This window comes from Rhinolophus sinicus, linkage group LG15, assembly GCF_036562045.2.
Source record: "Rhinolophus sinicus isolate RSC01 linkage group LG15, ASM3656204v1, whole genome shotgun sequence".
Lineage (NCBI taxonomy): Eukaryota > Metazoa > Chordata > Mammalia > Chiroptera > Rhinolophidae > Rhinolophus > Rhinolophus sinicus.
In genome coordinates, this window is record NC_133764.1 from 17,046,711 (window position 1) to 17,067,656 (window position 20,946).

At 60.0% G+C, this 20,946-nt stretch overlaps 2 protein-coding genes across 4 annotated transcripts; one reads left to right on the top strand and one right to left on the bottom strand.

The window, feature by feature from the left end:
• The first annotated feature begins 370 nt into the window (after positions 1-370).
• GIT1 (GIT ArfGAP 1) lies at positions 371-15,822 on the top strand. Of its 2 annotated transcripts, XM_074320804.1 has the most exons (21): positions 371-695; positions 6,222-6,355; positions 6,854-6,966; positions 7,088-7,193; positions 7,734-7,951; positions 8,036-8,130; positions 8,468-8,510; positions 10,336-10,362; positions 10,526-10,574; positions 11,006-11,078; positions 11,638-11,735; positions 12,155-12,266; positions 12,385-12,518; positions 12,693-12,845; positions 12,918-13,148; positions 13,237-13,290; positions 13,470-13,556; positions 13,681-13,754; positions 13,859-14,041; positions 14,171-14,234; positions 14,409-15,822. In XM_074320804.1, the coding sequence occupies exons 1-21, from the start codon at positions 644-646 to the stop codon at positions 14,619-14,621; spliced, it is 2,313 nt and encodes a 770-aa protein (XP_074176905.1). In that variant the 5' UTR covers positions 371-643; the 3' UTR covers positions 14,622-15,822. The 2 variants fall into 2 exon arrangements, with proteins under 2 accessions (XP_074176905.1, XP_074176902.1); XM_074320801.1 differs by lacking the exon at positions 10,336-10,362 and having other exon boundaries at positions 507-695.
• Positions 15,823-16,210: 388 nt separating this feature from the next.
• Positions 16,211-20,396, bottom strand: TP53I13 (tumor protein p53 inducible protein 13). Of its 2 annotated transcripts, none has more exons than XM_074320814.1 (7): positions 20,266-20,396; positions 19,713-19,781; positions 19,434-19,475; positions 17,660-17,788; positions 17,322-17,522; positions 16,672-17,230; positions 16,211-16,557 (listed from the first exon to the last, which is right to left on the bottom strand). In XM_074320814.1, the coding sequence occupies exons 3-7, from the start codon at positions 19,446-19,448 to the stop codon at positions 16,445-16,447; spliced, it is 1,017 nt and encodes a 338-aa protein (XP_074176915.1). In that variant the 5' UTR covers positions 19,449-19,475; positions 19,713-19,781; positions 20,266-20,396; the 3' UTR covers positions 16,211-16,444. The 2 variants fall into 2 exon arrangements, with proteins under 2 accessions (XP_074176915.1, XP_074176914.1); XM_074320813.1 differs by lacking the exon at positions 20,266-20,396 and adding an exon at positions 19,972-20,203.
• Positions 20,397-20,946: the final 550 nt, after the last annotated feature.

Consider the following 20,946-nt stretch of genomic DNA (forward strand, 5'->3'; position numbering starts at 1 on the left):
ACCACAGCCCCTTGACGAGGAAGGGGGCCTGAAGCTCCAGCTCCTTCCTCTCTTCCCTGATTCCCAGGGGCCACTGTCCCCGCGCCCGACCTCCCAGTCCACCCCCCATCTCGAAAGTGAAAGGGCTGTGAGAGAGACTCACACTACCTCCGGGGCAAAGGAGCGCCAGAGCTGGGGCCAGGGCCGCAGGCGACTCTGCCCGCTCCAACCCCGCGGCGGCCGCGGTCCCTTTAAGCGCTCCCGCCCCCTCCCGCCCGCGCTCCCGGCTTCCTTTCTCTGGGAGGCGCGGCCCGCAGGGCCGGTCGGCGGGGCGGGTGTGCGGACTGCCCCTCCCCCGGTGGGCAGGGCCTGCGCCGTTTCCTGCAGGAGCGGCCGGGAGCCGCGCAAGGGGCGGAGAGAGCGAGAGGCGAGCGGCGGCGGGGCGGCGCGGGGCGGCGCGGGGCGGAGGGCGCCCGAGGGCGAGCGGGCAGGCGGGCACGGCGGGTTCCAGGCCAGCCCCGGGGGCGGTCGGTTGGCCGGGCGCGCGGAGCCTAGCCGGGGCCTTGCTGGAGCCGGGCCGGGCAACAGGGGCCGCCGCCGCCCGGGCCCGCCGCCCGCGCCCCCCACGCTGGCCCAGAGGGCTGCGGCCGCGTCGCCGCTGAGGATGTCCCGGAAGGGGCCGCGAGCGGAGGTGTGTGCCGACTGCAGCGCCCCGGGTAAGCAGGGCCAGGCCGGGGGCGGGACCGCGTACGGAGGCCGCCGCCCGGCGGGCGCCGGGGCCTGGCGGGAGCGCCGTGCGGGGCCGGAGGGCGGGGTGGGGCTGGGGGCTGCGGCCTCCCGCCTCCGGCCTCGGCCCCCTCCCGGGCCACTGCGGAGCCGCGTCCTTGGCAGGAGGGCTGGCCTGGGGGCCCCCTGTTCCCTTGCGTCCGCGGACAAGCGAGGAAGGACATTCCCGGCGCCGCCTCCCACCCCTCAGTCTGAGGGAGGCGGGCAGCCTGCTGCTCCCCCCCATCTCGATATCCAAACGGAAGCGCCAGCCTGGGGTGGCAGGAGAGCTGTGGCGGAGGCCGGCAGGGTTTAGGAGGTGGGGGCGAGTGTGGTTTTGTGTCATCTCAGTGCCACCCCCGCGTCTTGCACCTGCTGCTCGCATGGTCTGCTGGCCCACTGGGGTGGCGGAGGGCAAGGGGCAGAGAGCTGGGCAGATGGGCGGGGGTGGGGGTGGGGGCTTGGATACTGTTTCCTAGCGAGCAGATGAGGGGGTGGCTACTCCTGGAACTCCCTGCCCCAGGCGCCCAAGGCTGGGGCTCCTTGCAGGGCCTGATGTTCAGGACCAGAATGAGCCTGGGCATGGTCCACCGAGGCATCCCCAGGTCACTGGGTGACTGGGAGCAACTAGACTTGGCTTTTCCTGTGCCCCAGGAAGGCCTTCTTGGGAAGGTGGCTTGGCATTGCCCCAGCTTGGGCACAGACCCATCCTGGTCCTCTAGCCCAGTCTGGCCAGAAATGGGTAGGAAGCAGTGCTGAGGGAAGCCTCCATCCCAGGACTCCGTTGGCTTCCTGGCTGTATTTACCGTGGTCTTTCCCTTTTCCCTCCCAGCAGAGTCAGGTCCAGGCTGATGTGAAACCCCCCTGACCTGCTGAGGAAGTGAGGAGCAGTGACCCGAGAGGCTGCTCCCTTCTATGTGGGAGGACGCTGCCAGTGATGAGGCTGAGCAGCTGGCCTGGGGAAGGAAGCCCTGGCCTTTGTCCATTCTCTCTTTAGAAAAGGAGCTGTCTCCCTGGTAGACTTTTGGGCAGGCTCAGGGGGTCTGTGAACTCTAGGGGACTGTGGGCACACTAAGTGTGAGAGAGTGGGGTGCTAGCTTATGGGCCCGTAACTTCCAGCCACACTGTGGACAGGCCCAGGACCACAACAGGTTGAGATCCACAGATGCCCTGGTGGTTCTATGGCTCCAAGCTAGAGCAGGTAGGAACTGTGAGTACCTGGCAGAGGCAGAGTACTCTGGGGGTGGTTATGACCCTGGGACCTCCTCTCAGAGCGCGCCGTGATCTGGAGAGCTCTGAAGATGCTGTCTGCGGGGTATGTGTCCTTACCCCTAATTAGCTGGAGACTATGATCCCCTTTGCCCCAATCACAGGCAGGTCTGGGGATGGAGGGACTCAAAGGAAAGCTTGCCTTCTATATGTGTGTCCCAGGCTATTCTAGACCTCTGCTGGGTGGGCGTAGCATGGTGGGGTGGGCCACTAGGATTGGCAGGGGTATGCTGAGCAGATGTCCTATCAGGGGAGCCTGGATTTTAGTGGTGCCTTTATTTCCTTCTTAGTGACCCATGGCAAGACTTTCCTCACTCTGGGCCTCAGTTTTCTCAACTGTGAAGCAAAGAAGTTGGAGTAGAAATGTTTTTTAAGGACTTTCCTAGCTCTAAATCTGTGGTGCTGACTCTGGGCTTGAGGGCCATAGGACAGCATCAACACGGCAATTGTCCTTTCTCCATGTCATTTGACTGGCTAAAGCCTCTGGGCTCTGGAAGGAGTGGTGTGCATCTGATGTATTGGACTGCCCAGCTCTATCCCAGTCCTTCCCACAGAGGCATTTGCGCCCTGGGTACCTCCTTTCCCCCTGATCCAGGATACAGGTCAGGAAGAGGCAGGTGGTGAGGTGAGGATGGTGAGGTAGGCAGGGTGCTGACAAAGTCTTACTCATCGCCCCACTCCAGCACCTAGCATGGTGTCTGGTACAGAGCAGGCACCTCCCAAGTGTTTGGGTGCTTGTCAGGATCCCTGCTGGCTACCTGCGGCTACCCCCCCCCCCTTCCATACAATACGTGGAGTGAGTGGCATTCTCAGTCTGGGAACTATAGCAGCGCCAGGAAAAAGCCTGAGGGGAACCGAGAATCTGGAGCCCAGACCCAGACCACGTCCCGGGCGTGTGCCTCCCGCCCAGCGTCCTAGGCTTCTCACTCCCTCTGGTAGGAACCCTGCAGCCCCAGCCCGGGAAATGGAGTTGTGTCTTTTTTGTGGTTGGTTCATTGAGGGGTTATGGAGGTGAAAGGTGAGATGCAGCCTGACCCCAAAGGCCCCCACTCTCCCTCTGCTCCCAGGTCTGGGCACATGGGATAAGCGTATGTTGTGAGGCAGCTGGGCATAGCTTGGCTGCTATGGCAGCTGGTGCCACCTCGGCAGGCACCATCTGTGTCCCTGCCTGCCTTGGGGGTTCAAGAGAAGGGGCAGGGGTCAGTGAACCTGGAGAATGTGTGGGGCCTCCTTCTTTCCCCTCCACTCACCCTGCCACACAGTCCTGGCCCAGCTCTCAAGGGCCCGCTCCTTACCCCTGGGCCGCCATCTTAACCTTTCCACTTCAGCAGGCACAGGAGTGGAGACCAATGGGCACCTTGGATGAGCAAGGCTGGCCATTGGCTAGGGACATTTGGGAACCTGCAGGCTCATTCGTCTCTTCATAATGTAGATTGGTGTGGGGGTGGGGGAGTGGTGGGCTTTCTTCCTCTTTTATGGACATAACTTGTGTATGGGAAAGTGCCAGCACCTTACTGTTTAGCCTGATGAGTATGTACATGTATATGTAGCTGTGTGACCACCACTCCAGTCTAGAGGTGGAACATTTCCATCACTCTGCAGGGTTTTCTTGTGCCCCCTCCCCATCAACCCCCCCCCCCAAGGTAACCACCATTCTGACCCCTATCCCTGTGGATCACTCTTGTCTGCTTTCAAGATGGTGGGCGTCTCTCTCTTCCCTAGTGAGGCTCTGGCTCCTAGCTCAGGAGAGGCTGCCCTTTGTAGTAGACCTGCTGCGGCCCAGAGGCCACTAGTGGCTTTAAGGGGTGGCCTGAATTTACCTTCGTAGAGGCCGCCATGGGATTAGCACTGGTTACATTATCCCAGGACCCCTCCCCCACTTGCCTGCACTTACCAGACCCCCATTCTGGTAGAGGCGTAAGTCCAGGAGGGTTGGCAGGACACTGAGGAGGTCACCACCTCCCCTAGCCCTTATGTTCCCCTATCCCTTCTGCCCCATATTTGGTCCAGGGAGTCTCTTGGCAACAGGGTCCCTTTAACCTTAAACTTCAATAGCCATTTGACTTTCAGAAACTCTTCTTGGCCCTTCTGCTTAGGAACTGGCCTAAGTGGGGCTTTGGGGCCCCTGCTTGGGTATGGCCACGGCCCCTTGGGCATAGGGAAGAAGTAGTAGGGTGAGGGTGGGCTTTTCATCTATCATCCAGACCTGAGCTAGCACCAATGTCAGGGTCCTGTGCCCAACCTTCCTATTTGAGGTCATTGTGGAGGGGTGGGCAAACCCCTCCCCCAGCGTAGGAGCGTGCTAAGCAAAGCTTTGGACTGCATTCTCCGGGTCCTGGTCTCGGGCACTGCCATCTTCAGGGACTTGCCATGTCTGGTCTGGCCCTGGATGTCTGGCCAGTCCTCCCAGGCCTGGCTTCTCTGGTAGGACCACGGGTCTGGGGTGGGGGTGGAGACTTCAGGGCAGCCCATTTATGATCCTGGCCTGGGCGGCTCCCCACTTACAGGAAACCCCACCATTTCAACAAGAGGAATTTAGGCTGCGTCATTTCCAGCTTCCTGCCTGGGCTGCCGGAGGTGGCTAGAGGGCAGACCCCTGACCCAGTGGTGTTTGCGAGTGGGGGGAGGGCGTTTTCCATGCCTGGGGTGCCTCACTGCTTGGGTAAAGCCAATACTAAAGTGTGCATTCAGGCTCTTCATTGGCACAGATGGTGGGTCCCTTCCTCTCAGGCCCCTGGAATCAACCCCCCAGGAAAGTATAGCAAACACCTTGTGTATCCCTCTGTTGCCCTGTTTTGGGGGTCCCTAAAGAAGCACTGACCCAAGGAATTGAGCTCCCTCTTTCACTTCCTGTTTCCAAGCCATGAGGGGACACCTGCTGTGGGCAGAGCTCATGCTGCTCCCTGACTCAGAGTCTCCACATACTTCTCCTGGGAACTTTGATGGAAGTCCTTGCAGGGAAGGGTCTGAGAATCACCTTCTGGTTGGAGAGGCTTTCATTACCCCTGAGCCCTATGGGGCAAGGCAGAGAGCCAGCGCACCCCCACCCCCCACCCCCAGGACAGGGCTTTCTGAGGGGGGGGGGGGCTAGGCAGAGAAGGGTGTCCTGGGAGAGAGGCTCCCTGCCCCCACTCTCCAGTGGCACACAATGGCTGCTTTCTCCCCATGACCTTTCCAAAGCCTGAGCTGTATGCAGCTGTCTCCTCCCCCTCTCCCAAGGGGCCTGGGATGGGTGGCATCTCCCCTGCCGTTGAGAAGGACCCCAGGAGCTCCCACCCTGCCCTGCCCCCTCTTCATGTTTCCAAAGTTCACTTCTTAAGGAGTAGAGAGTGACTGCCAGAGCCCTCGCCCACTGGGGGCTGCCCCCTTCAGAGCAGAGTCAGAGGGACCACAGTGGTTATAGACATGGCATGGTCTCTGGCATCTAAGTGCCTGGGTCCACATCCCAGCAATCCCACTCATTGGCTGTGTGACCTTGAGCAAGTGCTCTAACCTCTCCTGGTTGGTAAAGCAGGGGTATAGCATTTTCTGCCTTGCCTAACCATTTTGAGAGGCAGCTTACATGCAGTACCCAGTGGTACACAGCGGTGCTCAGTCAATGTTAGCTCCTTTGCTCTTTCCATCCTCCATAAGAGGGGCTCCAGCTCAGCCCATCAGTGATGGTGACAGGAGGCTTGGGCATGAAAAGGCCTCTTGCTTGCCAGGATGAGGGCAGAGTCGGGAGCCTCTGTAGGGGTGTGATGGGCCAGGCAGTTGGGCCAGTGGCTCCTGCACCCAGAAGTCTGGGTGCAGGAGAGATGTGGCACTGACCCAAACACAGGAGGAGAGAGGGGTGTGTGGTGCGTAAGCATCAGGGTTGCATCCCCTAGGGGATTTCTGCCTCCCCGGGGAAGGGCTGGGACAGCAGTCTTGTTCCCTGCGGAAAAGCTGTGGGACTGGTAGTGGCTGCAGGACAGAAAACCAGTCCTGTAAGTACGCCCTGGGGAACCACTCCTCCTCACAGGGGCAAAGATGTGTAGGAAAGGGCTCGGCTTTGTCAGTCGCCAGCTTGGAGCCTTTGAGGAAATTCCTCCCGCTGCCTTAGCTCCGCTTCCTCATCAGGACCTTAGGGGGACCGAGGGAGTGACTGTGTGTGGAACACTAGACAGAGTGCTGGCCCAGAGCAGGTGCCCCGCCTGGCTACGGCTGACCCCGCCCCCACCCCGCAGACCCTGGCTGGGCGTCCATCAGCAGGGGCGTGCTGGTGTGTGACGAGTGCTGCAGCGTGCACCGGAGCCTGGGACGCCACATCTCCATTGTGAAGCACCTTCGCCACAGCGCCTGGCCTCCCACACTGCTGCAGGTACGGGGCCTCGCGGGGGTCCTCCTTCCCACAGCCTGCGGAGCACAGGTACATGTTCCCCACACCCACATACACACCTGTCTGGATTCTCAGCGCCAGTTCTGCTTATCGAAAGTGGCCCACGAGGCACTCCCACCCCACGCAGCGCCCACCTGGGGCCGAACCTCTCCCTGACTCTTTCTACCCATCCACTCACCTGTGCAGAGAGGAGGCCTCCAGGACTGGAATCCAACAGATCTGGGCTCCCACCCCAGCTCTGCCACTTACTGGCTTGGCTGTGTAACATTGAGCAGGTCACTTAACCTCTCTGAGCCTTGGCGTGCTGGCTGTGTGACCTGAAGTGCTACACAGGACCCCAGTCCTTGGGTGGCCTGACTGGACACAGGTGCAGTGGTGTCAGGCACACAGTAGGCCCTTCGGTACTGTTTGCAGCCACACTGGCTGCAGCTGGTGCCCAGCTCGCAGTGGGCTCTCTGACTTGGCATCTCCTCCCCGCAGATGGTGCACACGCTCGCCAGCAATGGGGCCAACTCCATCTGGGAGCACTCTCTGCTGGACCCCGCACAAGTGCAGAGCGGCCGGCGCAAAGCCAACCCTCAAGACAAAGTCCAGTGAGTCGGGCTGGAGGGGTGGTGGCAGGGGCTGCGTGGTCTGGGATGTGGGCCCGGGAGGTGGCTGGGTGACTGGCCTCTGTTGCTCGGCTCCCCATTTTCTCCTGTGTGCCCCTCACAGCCCTATCAAGTCCGAGTTCATCAGGGCCAAGTACCAGATGCTGGCATTTGTGCACAAGCTTCCCTGCCGAGATGATGACGGGGTCACCGCCAAAGACCTCAGCAAGGTTTGGGGGGCCCCACAATGGATGGGTGGGCCTCTCCTCTCCTGACCCACAATGCCCTGAAGACCTCTCCTTTGTCACTGCCAAGCCCCAGGCCCCAAAGGCAGCCAAGTCAGGCAAGAGCAGCGGGCACGGCAGAGGGACCAGAATATGTGGGCAGGCTGCAGGTGGTCAAGGCCCCTCGGCTCCCAGGTAGACATACCAGGCTAAATTCCTCAGCTGCCACCCAAAAGCTGGGACCACTTGGGCCAGTTTCTTAGCCTCTCAGAGCCTCAGTTTCCTCATCTGTAAAATGGGAAAGAAATAACAGCATTTCGTAGATAATGCCTGGTCCAAGTAGGGCACGCAGCACGTGGTAGATGTGACTGACAACAGCTATTATAAATTGGTATTAACTCCTAGTGGGAAGCTGTCTGTCCGCCCTGACAACCCAACTTCAGCTGGGTCCTTGGAGCTGGTAATAGGAGCCCCAGGCCCTGCCTGGACTGGAAGAGGGGAGGGGCCTCATGCACACACGTTTGTTGCACACTCCGCTCCTTGCAGCAACTGCACTCGAGCGTGCGGACGGGCAACTTGGAGACATGTCTGCGCCTGCTGTCCCTGGGTGCCCAGGCCAACTTCTTCCACCCAGAGAAGGGCACCACGCCTCTACACGTGGCTGCCAAGGCGGGGCAGACGCTGCAGGCTGAGCTTCTTGTAGTGTATGGGGCCGACCCTGGCTCCCCTGACGTTAATGGCCGTACCCCCATTGACTACGCCAGGTGAGGGTCAGGGTGAAGGGTGAAGCTTGGGTGGGCGGGGGGAGTGGGCTCTTGCTGCAGGCTGAGCCATGCCCCTCCCCACAGGCAGGCGGGGCACCATGAGCTGGCCGAAAGGCTAGTCGAGTGCCAATATGAGCTCACTGACCGGTTGGCCTTCTATCTCTGTGGACGAAAGCCTGGTGAGCAGAGTTCGGGGCTGGCCTGGCTGTACCAGGCAGGTGGGACTCAGACACACCCCAGCAGCAGGTGCCATGGTGACAAAGCCAGCTGGGGAACAGCGTTGCTAGGCAACTGGCTCCTGTGAAATTGCTGCAGGCTCTGGGCTGCAGCACATTGGGGTAGAGAATGGGGGTGGGCCTAACTTCCAGCCAGCTCTCAGGGGTCTTGGGGGTGGCCTGCCCTCTTCCCTTTTCCCTGACACTTCTGGGTGCCAAGCCTTGCTCATGGCAGTGAGGTGGGCTCCCAGCTGCTAAGGCCACCCAGCACCAGTGACTTGGCATTTTTATTTTTGTTCAGATCACAAGAACGGGCATTACATCATCCCACAGATGGCCGACAGGTGAGTACCCACCTGACATCCTTTCCCAGAGGTTGTTAGAGGCCGTGTGGGTGCCTGACCCTCAGAGCTCCACCTCTCCCACTCCCCAGGCTTTAGGGGCCTGGGACCCCTCCCCATCCCCACTTCACCCCTCTAGGGGCTGGAGGCTCAAGCATTTCACAGTCCAGTCCTCACTCCCTAATGCTGGGCCTGGGCCCCGCGGCAGGTAAGATGTGTCACTCAGCACTTGTCCAGCGTAGCCTGAGCCCCGTCCTGTCAAGCACATAGAGCTGGAGTACAGGGAGCACCCCCAGGAGCAGGGGATCACTGGGTTCTGTTCCCAGGGGCGCTGACCCCACTGTGAAATAAACCTGCTCCTCAGTGAAAAGGTGGTGGGCTCCAGGGATTTGACTAACTATGGGACTACTGGCCAGGCCTCTGTGGTGTGCTCAGAAATTCGGCAGGGGTTGGGGGCAGGGCATGGCACAGTTCAGGTGTTTCTCCCTCTGATCTGAGAGGCCTGAGGTGCCCAAGCTGTGGGGGACATTCTGCCAACCTCTCATCCAGCTCACAAGGTGGATGCTGGCGCCCCCTGGTGGCTGCCTTGGATGGCCGAAGCTTCATGCCAAGCTGTGGCTTCTGGCCTGGATCTGGAGAGAGGAGGGAGGCTCTATCCCTCTCCAAAGGCCAGTGTGGCAGATGGGGATGGTCAGGCCTGGGCGCCTCGGATCCCTGAACTCAGACATCCAGTTCTGAAACCCCAAGACTCCCCCCTACTTCTCTGGTCTGATTCTGCCTTGTCTGTATGCCTGAGTGTGTGTTGAGGGGCAGGGGGGTGCTATAAACACATATGGGCAGGTACTCAATGAAATGTTACTCGAGCACCAGCTGCTGTTCTAGGCACTGGGACACAGAGGTAACTCAGACATGGTCCCTGCCCTCAAGGAGCCCACAGCCTAGAGAGGGAGGCAGCCTAGTCAAACAGTTGTAGTTCAGTGTGGGAAGTACAGCAAGAGTGACGAAGGCATAGGTGTTAGAAATACTGTGGCAGGAACTGCAGGCAGACCATGAGGCTGAAGCATATTGTGAGAGGCAGGAAATCCCAGGAGCAAGACTGGAATAGAGACAAGGCGAGAGAGTGGCCAGTGCTGTGAGCCCTGACAAGGGCTGTGACCATCCCCAGGGCAGACGGGTTCCAGGCCTGGATGTGTGGAGTTAGCTCTGCTGCCTGTTGGCTGTGTAACTTCAGGCAGACTACTTAACCTCTCTGAGCCTCAGTTACCTTTGCTAGAAATGAGGGCAACAGTACCTATCTTTCTGGACTGTTGAAAGGATTAAATAAGATAATGCATACAAAGCATTTAGCACATTTTTAAAGTGAGCTTTTTGTTGAAGTATGCCACACATGCCTGTTATTATTGAGATGTTTTTACGACCAGGGGTCAAAAAGATCACCCTGGGTTGCTGGGTAGAACAAGGATAGTAAGGGCAAGACCAGAAGTGGGATGCTGGATTAAGAAATTACTGCAAAAGCCCAGGCAAAACCCAAGCAGGAGGAAATGATGGCAGAACCTGGGGAAAGCCTGTCACAGGCTAGAGGTTGAGGGAGGTTTCAGGTGGTTCTCAGGAGTCAATGTTGGTGCTGGGTGAGTGGGTCACCGAGAGAAGGAGCGAGCCGTCCAGGAACAGGTTGGGGGGGTGGATGAGTTCAGTCTTGTACACTCTGGGTCTGGTGTGCACACGGAGATGGGTCTGAGCTTGACGTGGAAAGGCGTGTGCTGCCCTGCTCCTGGGTAATTGCTGCCTCTATCCTGTTCTTCCCTCTGCTGCCTTTCTCTGGACTTAGATCTCGGCAAAAGTGCATGTCTCAGAGGTATCTGCCATCTGCCACGGGAGCAGGCTCTGGAGGTTGGGTGGGGCAGGGTGGCTCTTGGTGGGATCCCTGCATGTTGGGGAGGTCATTGGCAAGGGCCTGGCCACCTCTCATGTTTGGCCTCTTCCTTCTTCCCCATTCCCATCTCCCTCCTTATCCACAGCCTGGACCTGTCCGAGTTGGCCAAAGCTGCCAAGAAGAAGCTGCAGGCGGTGAGTCTGCTCAGACAGGCCCCTAATACTTGGAGCTGCTCCCATTTCTAATCCCCCCATCCCTGCGATTGCTCCCCCTTTCTCTGACCTGGTACCCTTTTCCAAATCTTTGACCTGCCCTCACTCTAGCCTCCCCAGTCTCCTTTTCCACCTCCCCACCCCTTGTTTTTGACCCTGGTTCTGCCTTCCAAAGGCTCCCAGAGCCCTAGCTCCATCTCTGACCTACAAGGGCACTAGCTGTTCCCTCCCACTGGAGTCTGGCGGACAGACCCCTACCCCACTTTCCAGTTCTGGGACTGTGGGAGCTGGGTGTCACAAGGGACACAAGCGATTTCCCACATCTGATGGCATCCCAGTAAGCTGGCCCTGTCAGCGCTGAGTGCCAGGGCCAGCTGACCTGACAAAGCCTGTGTCCCGCTCTGTGCCTCTAGCTCAGCAACCGGCTTTTTGAGGAACTTGCCATGGACGTGTATGACGAGGTGGATCGAAGAGAAAATGATGCTGGTGAGCAGGGAAGGTCTCAGAGACCTTGGGCAGATAGATAGGACAGAGCACCTACCTTCTGGGGAGGGGCTGGGATCGCTTGCGGCTCTAAGAAGGGGTGTCTGGGGTTGGTCTGCCCAGCAGGCCTGCATATACATCCCTGCCAGCTGTGAGCCCGCCTGGGCAGCTTCCCTGGCCCAGCAGAGTGTGCTGAGCTGGAGGCAGCCAGCCTGCGCCTCCCACCCCACCCCCAGACTAGGGCTCATCTCTGTTCTGGCTTCCTCCCACTTTGGCTCTCTCCCCAGTCCTGCTCCACCCCCCTACATCACTCCTTCCTGGCCACAGCCAGATTCCAGCCCAAACTCTAGGCTGGGCCTGGCGAGAAGGAGTCGCCTCATTCTGTCCGTCAGTCCCCAGCTGGCCTTGCCCAGCCTTGCTTCGCCTGTCTGAAGACCTCTCCTGTTTTGAACACCAAGCTTGGTGGGCGTGGGGAGGAGCCAGGAGCAGTGCTGAGCCCTCTCCCCCCTCTCCTCCCCGGGCCTGACCACCTTGGACATCTGCTCCTTGCTCCTCCCCTCAGTGTGGCTGGCTACCCAAAACCACAGCACCCTGGTGACAGAGCGCAGTGCTGTGCCCTTCCTGCCTGTTAACCCCGAATACTCGGCCACACGGAATCAGGTAAGGGGGCTGGGCGGGGGCCTGGGGCAGTCTCTTCCCTTCCTGGGGTTGCCAGCTCTGTGGGCCCTGCCCTTCCTCTCCTCACTGGCTGTTGTCTGGGCCTGGGCCTGGGCCTGGGCCTGGGCCTGTTCTTCTCCACCCCTGGCCGAGGCCTTTCTCCAGGCCTGGCTGGCATTGGGATATGGGAGTGGGGAAGAGGCTGTTCTTTTGAGCACTTGACGAGCAGCCTCCGGTGTGGGGGCGAGGGGAGGGGAGGGGAGGGGTTCCAGCATCTTCGTGAGAGCTCCCCTAGGCACCTTGAATTTATGCCATCCCTCACCCCCTGTCCTGGCCAGGTGAGCCAGGCTGAGACGTTTTCGCTGTGGTTATAGCCGATAGCAGGGGTCCCCTCATGCCGCCGGGCCCTTTCTACCTCGCAGGGGCGGCAGAAATTGGCGCGTTTTAATGCCCGAGAGTTTGCCACCTTGATCATCGACATTCTCAGCGAGGCCAAGCGGCGGCAGCAGGGCAAGAGCCTGAGCAGCCCCACAGGTGGGAAGGGCGCAGGTGGGCTGTGGGCGCTGGGCCCCGTTCCAGCATAGTCTCTTTCGGGGATGGCCGGATAGACGGCTTGTGTGCTGAGCCCTGAGTGACAGGCCTATGCCCTCAGACAACCTCGAGCTATCTGCGCGGAGCCAGAGTGACCTCGACGACCAGCACGACTACGACAGCGTGGCCTCGGACGAGGACACGGACCAGGAGCCCCTGCGCACTGCCGGCACCACGCGGAACAACCGAGCCCGGGTCTGAGTGCTGCCCCGCCCCCGCCCTCCCCTGGCCTCCACCAAGACCCGGCTCTGTCCGCCTGTCCCCCGGGGCCTGCAGGACAAGTGGGCTGCTCACAGCCTTGAGAGCACACCTCTGAGGCCGTTTGTCCCGTGCCCCTGCTGGCTGACCCGCTTATGTCTCCCTCTGCAGAGCATGGACTCCTCGGACCTGTCTGATGGGGCTGTGACGCTGCAGGAGTACCTAGAGCTGAAGAAGGCCCTGGCCACCTCCGAGGCAAAGGTGCAGCAGCTCATGAAGGTCAACAGCAGCTTGAGTGATGAGCTCCGGAGGCTGCAGAGGGAGGTGAGGGCTGCAGCCTTGGGGTGGGGGGTGCTGCCCAGACCCGTGGAGTTTCTGACACCGCTCCCTCCTCAGATCCACAAGCTGCAGGCGGAGAACTTGCAGATCCGGCAGCCGCCAGGGCCCGTGCCCACACCGCCCCTCCCCAGCGACCGGGCAGAACATGTGTCCATGGGGCCTGGTGGGAGTGCCCACCGCAGGGACCGCCAGGCCTTCTCCATGTATGAACCAGGTTCTGCCCTGAAGCCCTTTGGGGGCCCACCTGGGGACGAGCTGGCCACCCGGCTGCAGCCTTTCCACAGCACTGTGAGTTGCTGACTGGTGTTAAAGGGTTGGGGAAACGGGCTGGGGCCACCACAGGGCCCTCTGTGACACCCACTGTGCTAACCCCCAGGAACTGGAGGATGATGCCATGTATTCTATGCATGTCCCTGCCGGCCTTTACCGGGTAAGCAGGGCCTGGGGCAGGTGGGTCTGTTTCTGCAAATAGGTTCTGAGCCCCAGCGAGTACCAGGCTTTCTGCCGGATGCTGGGTACAGGGATGTGTGTACATACCTCAGTGTGAGGAAGCTGGAAAGGGGGTGACAGGGAGGAAGAGAGACTGACTGCAGCACTCCTGGGTTTCAGATCCGGAAGGGGGTATCGGCTTCAGCTGTGCCCTTCACTCCCTCCTCCCCGCTGCTGTCCTGCTCCCAGGAAGGAAGCCGCCATACGGTACCGTCACATCCCCTATGCACAAGGGACAGGCTGAATGGGGTGTGTGCATGGGAGGTGATGGGGGGCTGTGTGGCTCTGTGAGTGTGTACCTCACCTACCACCCCTCCCCTGCACCCTCCAGAGCAAGCTTTCCCGCCACGGCAGTGGTGCCGACAGCGATTATGAGAACACACAAAGTGGGGACCCTCTGCTCGGGTGAGGCACCTGGCGGGAGGGAGGTCGGGTGGGCCTGGGGGTGTCTGAGGGCGCAGGCAAGAGGCCTGATGGCTGGAATGTCTCCTTGTAACCCTGGGCCTCAGGATGGAAGGGAAGAGGTTTCTAGAGCTGGGCAAGGAGGATGACTTCCACCCCGAGTTGGAAAGCCTGGATGGAGACCTGGACCCTGGGCTTCCCAGCACAGAGGACGTCATCCTGAAGACGGAGCAGGTTACCAAGAACATTCAGGAATTGTTGCGGGCTGCCCAGGAATTCAAACATGACAGGTATGGGGTGGGGTGCAGGCTTTTATGGCCTCTGGGTGTTGCAGAGGGCAAGAGAGGGCCAGTGTTCCCCTATCGCTGGGCACCTTCTCTAAGAGGCCCTCTGATTTATACCTTTCCCTCCCTCCATAGCTTTGTGCCCTGCTCAGAGAAGATCCATTTGGCTGTGACTGAGATGGCCTCTCTCTTCCCAAAGGTACAGGAGCCAGCGAGAGGAGCAGGATTGGGGGGGGCCTCAGGGTGTTGTAGGGGTAGAGAGTCTGACCGCTGCCTGGGTGGAGACACAGATACATTGGGCCATGACTGTGGCTCATGGTTTGAAGTCCGAGACCCGACTCCCTCATCCCTCCTCCCTGCTTCCTGCTTCCAGAGGCCAGCCTTGGAGCCAGTGCGCAGCTCTCTGCGGCTGCTCAACGCCAGCGCCTACCGGCTGCAGAGCGAGTGCCGTAAGACAGTGCCCCCCGAGCCGGGCGCCCCAGTGGACTTCCAGCTGCTGACGCAGCAGGTGATCCAGTGCGCCTATGACATCGCCAAGGCTGCTAAGCAGCTGGTCACCATCACCACCCGAGAGAAGAAGCAGTGACCACTCCCCCTGCACCCTCACCTACACCCTGGGACCTCACTGGCCATGGGAGCTGGGCCACTCCAAATACTAATCCCCGCCCCAACAGAGCCTCTGGCTCAAGTGCCCTTAGTGCTGCCACTCTCCCCTGGCAGCCAGGTGCCCTGGTGCCCACCCCCCCCTCAAACCCCCAAGGATGGGGAGGTGGGGTGGCAGGAGCTTCTGCCCCCCACATTCCATGCACCTCCCCCTGTACATAGCATCCCTTCCCTTCTAGTGGGCAGGGGCCTGTAAGGCATCACTCCCGGCCCCTTGCCCTCTGGGGCACCCTCAGCAAAGGGTCAGGTGGGGACACTCTGAGTGGGGCGGTTTCCCCTACATTTACCCCACCCCCATGAGCCAATTCAGCCCTATTGGGGGCTGAGTGGGGGCATCCCCTCCTTTGTACATAATCTCTGTGGATGTCCCCGCCCTGTAGCCACCAGCCCCCATGCTGCTCTCCTTTAATGCCAAAAGGCCCCCGCCTAGGGCACAGGCTCCAGCCTGTGTTCCCGGGGTCCCCAGCAGCAAACACTGGAAAACTTTTTTTTTCCCCTCTCCTCTCCCACCCCTTAATTTTAACGTTGTGGTAACTGAGTGTCCCTGCGTGCCTGCGTGTGAGTGTGCGGGGCGGCAGTGCCGTCCCGGAGGCCTGGCCCATCGGGAGTTTTGTGAGGGGTGAGCGGACCAGAGCAGCAGGACCAGCGTTGGGGTTCAGCCTCCCTCTCCCCCATCCTGGGGCCAGGGACTGCCTGGGTGACCAGCTGGGGTCCTGCCCACTGTCTCCCCTCATCACTCCCACCACTCGTACCCCTTCTCTATGAACTTAAAAGTGAAAACCACTTCCCTCCATCTCTCCTCCTCCCTTGTGGAGGCGGAGTGTGCTGGCTAGGGCAGAGAACTGAGCACCTGAGCCTGGGGCTGGCTCCCCAGGGTCCCCAATTCAGCTAGAGGCCCCTCCCTTATAACCTCTGAGAGGCCAGCACCTGTGCCTGCGGTATCTGTGTACCTGGAACCTGGGCTGCAGCCTGGGAAGGCTGGAGAGGCAGATGGTAGCACCCACCAGCTCTTCTCCCCATCCCACCTGTCCCAGGGGGCCAGGCTCTACCTGTGTGGTGGTGGTGGGCTGACTGTCAAGATGTGTGTCATGTACATTTGTATCAAAAATAAATAAGTGACCATGTGCTGTTTCTGATGCTTCGAGAATTGAGGGGAGTGTCTGGGGAGTGGCCGAAATGAATGGGAGAAAGACAACCGCGGGGAGAGTGTGAAGCAGGGTATGCAGACGGCAGCTGCTCCAGATTCTGCTCTGAGGGAAGGGAAGCCCTCCTGTTGGCTTAGAAAAGGAACTTGTAAGTAACAGTGTTTCAGTAACACCACCATCCCCACCCCGTGGGGGTGGGAGGGGTTCCATCACGCTCCTAAAACCCTGCCTCTAAGACCAGGTAGGTTTTCGGGACCCAACTTGATTTTATACTCCCTACTTCACACACAACCTAAATGGCCTAGGACAGTGTCCTGGGTGGGAGTGAGTGTGTCTGTGTGGCTGATGCACGAACTCAACTGCAGGCTCTACTAAAATAATTTAATTAGAAATACAGGGAGTTTTGGCGAGGAAGGCTGAAACAGTTCCTTTTTCTCCCCGCAAACCACACATGAAGGACGAACCCCTCTGCAAATGCTTAGGCAGGACTGCCCTATCTGGCCACCAGGGGGCGGCCCTGGGTGCGGTCCACGTGGCAGAGGTCGCGGCCTCCCGGCGGGAGGAGGAGCCGAACCTGCCACAGTGGCAGGGCTGCGGCAGGTCAGTCGGAGCTGTCCCCATCCGGGCCGCTGTCCGGCAGGGACGGGAGGAGGGGTCTCCGGCGCGAGCGCTTAACCCGACGCGGGGGCATCAGCAGCCTCCCCTTCAGCACAGCTGCGAGTAGGGTGGGGAGCAGTCAAGGGCAGGGAAGCCATGGGGGGGGCAGGGAAGCCATGGGGGGGGCAGGGAGCGTGGGGGTGGGGGGGGCCGAGGACGGGAACTTCTCACCAGCCACGGTGTCCTGGCTGTCCGCTATGGGCCCCCAGTAGATGCTCTCCCCACGTCGGAAGTTTCGGTGCAGCCGAGTGCAGAGCGTGGCCAGGGTGAGCAGCACCAACAGGAAGGTCAGGGCCATGGCAGCCCAGGCAGCCTCCTCGGTGCGTGGGGTGGGGACCCGGGCTGCCCTGGGAGGTGCTGCTGCCGCCTGAGGGGCCCGGGAAGCCTGACTCGGACAGGCACAGCCACCTGGGCTGCTTTGCCCTTTGGGCACTTGAGCCTCTATCCTGGAACTGGCATTGCCTCCAGGCCCCCCAGGTAGCAGGGGGACAGTGGGCACAGATGGGGCATCACCCTGCTCACCCAGGGTTTCTAATGTGGTCTCCCTGGCCTCAAAGCGCCATGGGGAAGCAGAAGGCAACCTCAGGGACGAGGGGGTGGATTGAAGCCCCAGGGCAGCCCTCAGCCCACGCCTCTTGGCACCACCAGGAGAGAGCTGCCTGGACCTTCCAGATGCCATCTCTGTGCCTGGGGGCCGCCAGGTCCGCAGAGTAAAGGCCAGAGCTGGGGCCTAAGGGGAGAACAGAGAGCACTCATCCTTTCCCTGTGCGGATAACCCAATGAACACACCACCAACCAAGTCTGGACCCAGCACCCCTCACCTGCAGACACCCTCTGCGGTACAGCCTCCCTCTTCCCGGTGTTGGCACCAAGGGAGAGGGCCCAGAAAGGCTGTCAGAGTGGAACCACGCCTTCTCCTTCCTCTGCTTCCGCCTCCGCCTCCTCTTCAGCCAGTGGGCAACCCAGGCTGGCTCTACCCATGCCATCTCCAGTGCCATCCCCCAGGCTGCCAGCATCAGGGGCTATGAAAGGAGGTAACCGTTAGAACTAAGATGAAAGTGGGGAGCGAGGAAGAGGAGGCCCCTGAATTTTCCTTTCCTTGCACATGGGGCTACAACATCTTTCAGTGTCAGACAACCCCCTTTCACCAATCACTTACCCGATCCTGAGTGAGGCTGGAATCAGAGGCCAGTGAGGGCTGAGCTACACAAACGTGGGCCAGGAGGGCAAGCTGGAGCTTCAGCCAGGGGTGGGCACAGGGATGGTAGAGGAAGCTGACATCTTCAGCCTGGAGGAAAGGCACAGACAGCAAGCCAGGCCCAGGTCCCTCCCTGAGAATCTCAAGTTCACCCATCTTGGGAGCCAGGTGAAGGGCCCTTTGACCCTTCCACCATCAGGGCTCAGGAAAGGACAAAGGACCCTGGGTACTGGCATGTACTCCCTCTTGCCTCTGAGCATTCATTTCACCCCTCCTCCATCAACTGCCAGCCCTCAAAGTTCACAACTTCCATGACAGCATGCCTGGTTAACCCTGTCAGAACTCTGTCAGACACACTTGTTAGCTGTATTTCTCTGCATCTGCAAGAATGGCTCTACAGGTCCCGCGTCTAGACTGTAAGCATCCCCTAAATGGAGACAAGGGCTTCTAGTCATTGATCCTCGCTATATATTCAATCTCCCCAAAGCATCCAAATACAGGGCATGCAGGCAGCAGGTGCACAATCACAGGATGAAAACACTTCATCAATTATTCATTATTCTTTAATTGAGCTGACCTGATGCTCAGCACTGTGCCAGATGCTGCAGGAGATGCCAAAAGAGAACTCCTGGTCTCCCCTTGCAGGGAATGTAAAGGAAACTCGGGGAAACAGAATTCATGCAAATAAAAGCGAACTAATAAAACTCAAATTGATTACTTGTTGAATTGTAAGAGATAGGTTATAAGCATGACACGAATTTGGAGGTGATGATTAAGGGCTGATGTGATCAGGCAAAGAGTCATGGGAGAGCTGACTCCTGTACTGGGCTTTGAAGATGGTTGGGGATGGATGGCAGGTGGCTAGGGAGCTGCCTGCTTCAGCTTCAGGCCAGATGTGGAGAATAGGAAGGAGCCAAGGTTCAGCGGTGGGAATGAACCTGGCACTCACATGTGGGTGAGCAGACCAACATGACTGGAGAGGATCCACAGACTTGGAGAGGTCAGGTGAGGCTTATTTAACTCGGTAGGGCCTGAAAAGCCAGGCAAGGGAGTATGGCCATGGTAAGGTGGGAAATAAGAAGCCATAGGTTTCCTTATTTCCAGTAAAATGATTTAATGAAAGGGCTGTTTGAGGAAAGGAATCAGGTAGGTGGCATGAGATCTCTTGTCCGGGAGCTACTAGAAGGATCAAACAGTGAGATAGTTCAAAAGGAAAATCAAAGAGGACAGGGAAGCTATCTGGCCACACTGGCAACAAAAATAGAGAAGTAGCCATGCAAGGTGAACCCAGTTTGGCCTGGCAACCTGAGGTACACTCCTTACATGGTACAGCTTCATACTTTCTGAAGTGCTGTCACACACTATTCATTTACTCCTCGTGGTTAGGGGCATTACTAATATTCTCTCTTACAGAAAACTGGGGCCCAGAGAAGTCAGGAGATTTCCCACAATCACACAGCAGAGTCGGGGCATGTGTTGGTTTTCTTCTACTACTCTCAGAGTTCCCCCTGCAGTCTCCTTTCCCTGCTCACATAGCCAGCTAATCAGCAGCATTCCTGACACAGCTTTGCTGCAGACAGAGGCCTATGGCTCACCATCTTGGGACTAAGAACATTGCCTCTTCCTGAGGAAAGTAGTAAAGAATGGAGCTGATGAGCTGAGAAGGTGGAGAGAGCCTGCAAGGACCTCAGTGCTTCCAGTGCAGACACCAAGGATGGCTCCTGCGGGTACTTACCTGCCGTGGGCTCATCCGTGTGTAGGTCACTCTTGGTGACACCTATACATGGGGAAAGAAGAGAGCTTAAAGCAGTTGGGGGACTCTGTGCAGGAGGTGGGATGGGGGGGTGTCACAACAGGCCCCATGCCTCCAGGTTGGGATGGAGACATTGGCGACCAAGGGCTGGAGGAACCAGCAGAGGTCCTCAGAGGGTGACTTGTGGAGAGTGCAGAGGGGCCAGAGGAGAACGGGGATACCGCTGCACACCCTCTCTCCCACTGTACTCCAGACTCCTACCTTTCGGGGCAGAGGCCACAGGCCCTCCGGACAACGCCCTCCTGCCTCCTCCGCCGGCTCAGGCACCACCTATGGGTCCAAGGCGCAGAAGAGCTGGGGCGCTGCACTCGGCGACGGCCCTGCCCTCTCCCTCCCAGGCCCGGCCCGCCAGAGCAGGACTCCTAATGCCATGTCCGCGCGCCACTCCTTCCAAGAGGAACTTTCGGCAAAGCGCTCTGAGATCCCGGGCCGAAACCTTCTCGGGGGCGGGTCGCCTTACCTCAGTGGGACTCAGGAACCCCGCCAAGGCTGCCAGCAGCAGCAGCTGCGGCGAAGGCGGAGGAGGCGCCATCCCGGCCCGCCCCGGGGACGGCCCGTCGCCCCGCCGCTCGGCACGCTAGGGAGCGCGCGCTACCTCCCCGCCCCCGGGCCCCCGCGCGCCCACGCAGACCCCCGGCTCGCTCGCGCCGTCCCACCCCCTGCACCAGACCGCCAGCGGGGACTCCCCAGGCCCGCGCGCCCCGCACCCCGCCTCCGCCCCGCCCCGCCCCAACTCCCGCCCACAGCGGCGGACCGTGCGCGCACGCGTCCTGAATCCCAAGCCGGAAAAGTTTTGTGTGGGAGCCGGGCCTCAGGGCAGCGCGCTGCGAGGCAGGCGGGGACCGCTCCTCCGCCCGGCATTCTTCCCAGCGAGTTTCCGCAGCTGCAGCGCCTGGGTGTGATCATGGAGCGGGGCTAAGGGCGGGAAATAGGATCCCTGCGGACCGGGTGGCCCAGGAGGGGAGACGGATACGCGCCTCGGGCAAACCCGCTTCAGACCGGTCAATGTGAACGGCAGCATCAAGAGTCCGAGCTGCGAAAGAGAGAGGTCGCCGCTCTAGCGCCTCGCCTTCAGCCCATCCCACTCCTGCCCTCGCAACCCGGAGGAGCCTCGGGGGTTTCAGGCATCCAGCCTCCCCAGCCCCAGAAGCTCCGGGCGGCGGGAACAGGGCCCGTGACTACTTTGTTCCCCACCTCCGCGTCTGCTCTCATTCGGTGGCCAGCGTGTGCCCGGGAGACACTGATCACCATTAGGTGGAGGAGCTGCAGGCCTCGCCCCCGGCAGGGACCTGTGGTCGGACCACCCCTGCATCGGGGCGCCGGCTCTGCTGCCCTCTCCCTGGTGCCTTTCTCTTTGGCGCGGGTCAGGATTTTGAGGAAAGATGGGAATGTGGGTGGAGGGTGGGGGTTGAGATGCCTAGCCCCAAACTTTCAA

Coding starts and splice junctions, on each gene's coding strand:
- TP53I13 (XM_074320813.1), bottom strand. CDS start 20,043: ATGGCGCCTCCTCCGCCTTCGCCGCAGCTGCTGCTGCTGGCAGCCTTG. Junction 19,782..19,971: donor GGTTCCTGAGTCCCACTGAG/GTAAGGCGACCC, acceptor TTGGACCCATAG/GTGGTGCCTGAGCCGGCGGA. Junction 17,231..17,321: donor ACCGCAGAGGGTGTCTGCAG/GTGAGGGGTGCT, acceptor TTCTCCCCTTAG/GCCCCAGCTCTGGCCTTTAC.
- GIT1 (XM_074320804.1), top strand. CDS start 644: ATGTCCCGGAAGGGGCCGCGAGCGGAGGTGTGTGCCGACTGCAGCGCC. Junction 696..6,221: donor TGCCGACTGCAGCGCCCCGG/GTAAGCAGGGCC, acceptor CCCACCCCGCAG/ACCCTGGCTGGGCGTCCATC. Junction 14,042..14,170: donor CAGGAATTCAAACATGACAG/GTATGGGGTGGG, acceptor CTCCCTCCATAG/CTTTGTGCCCTGCTCAGAGA.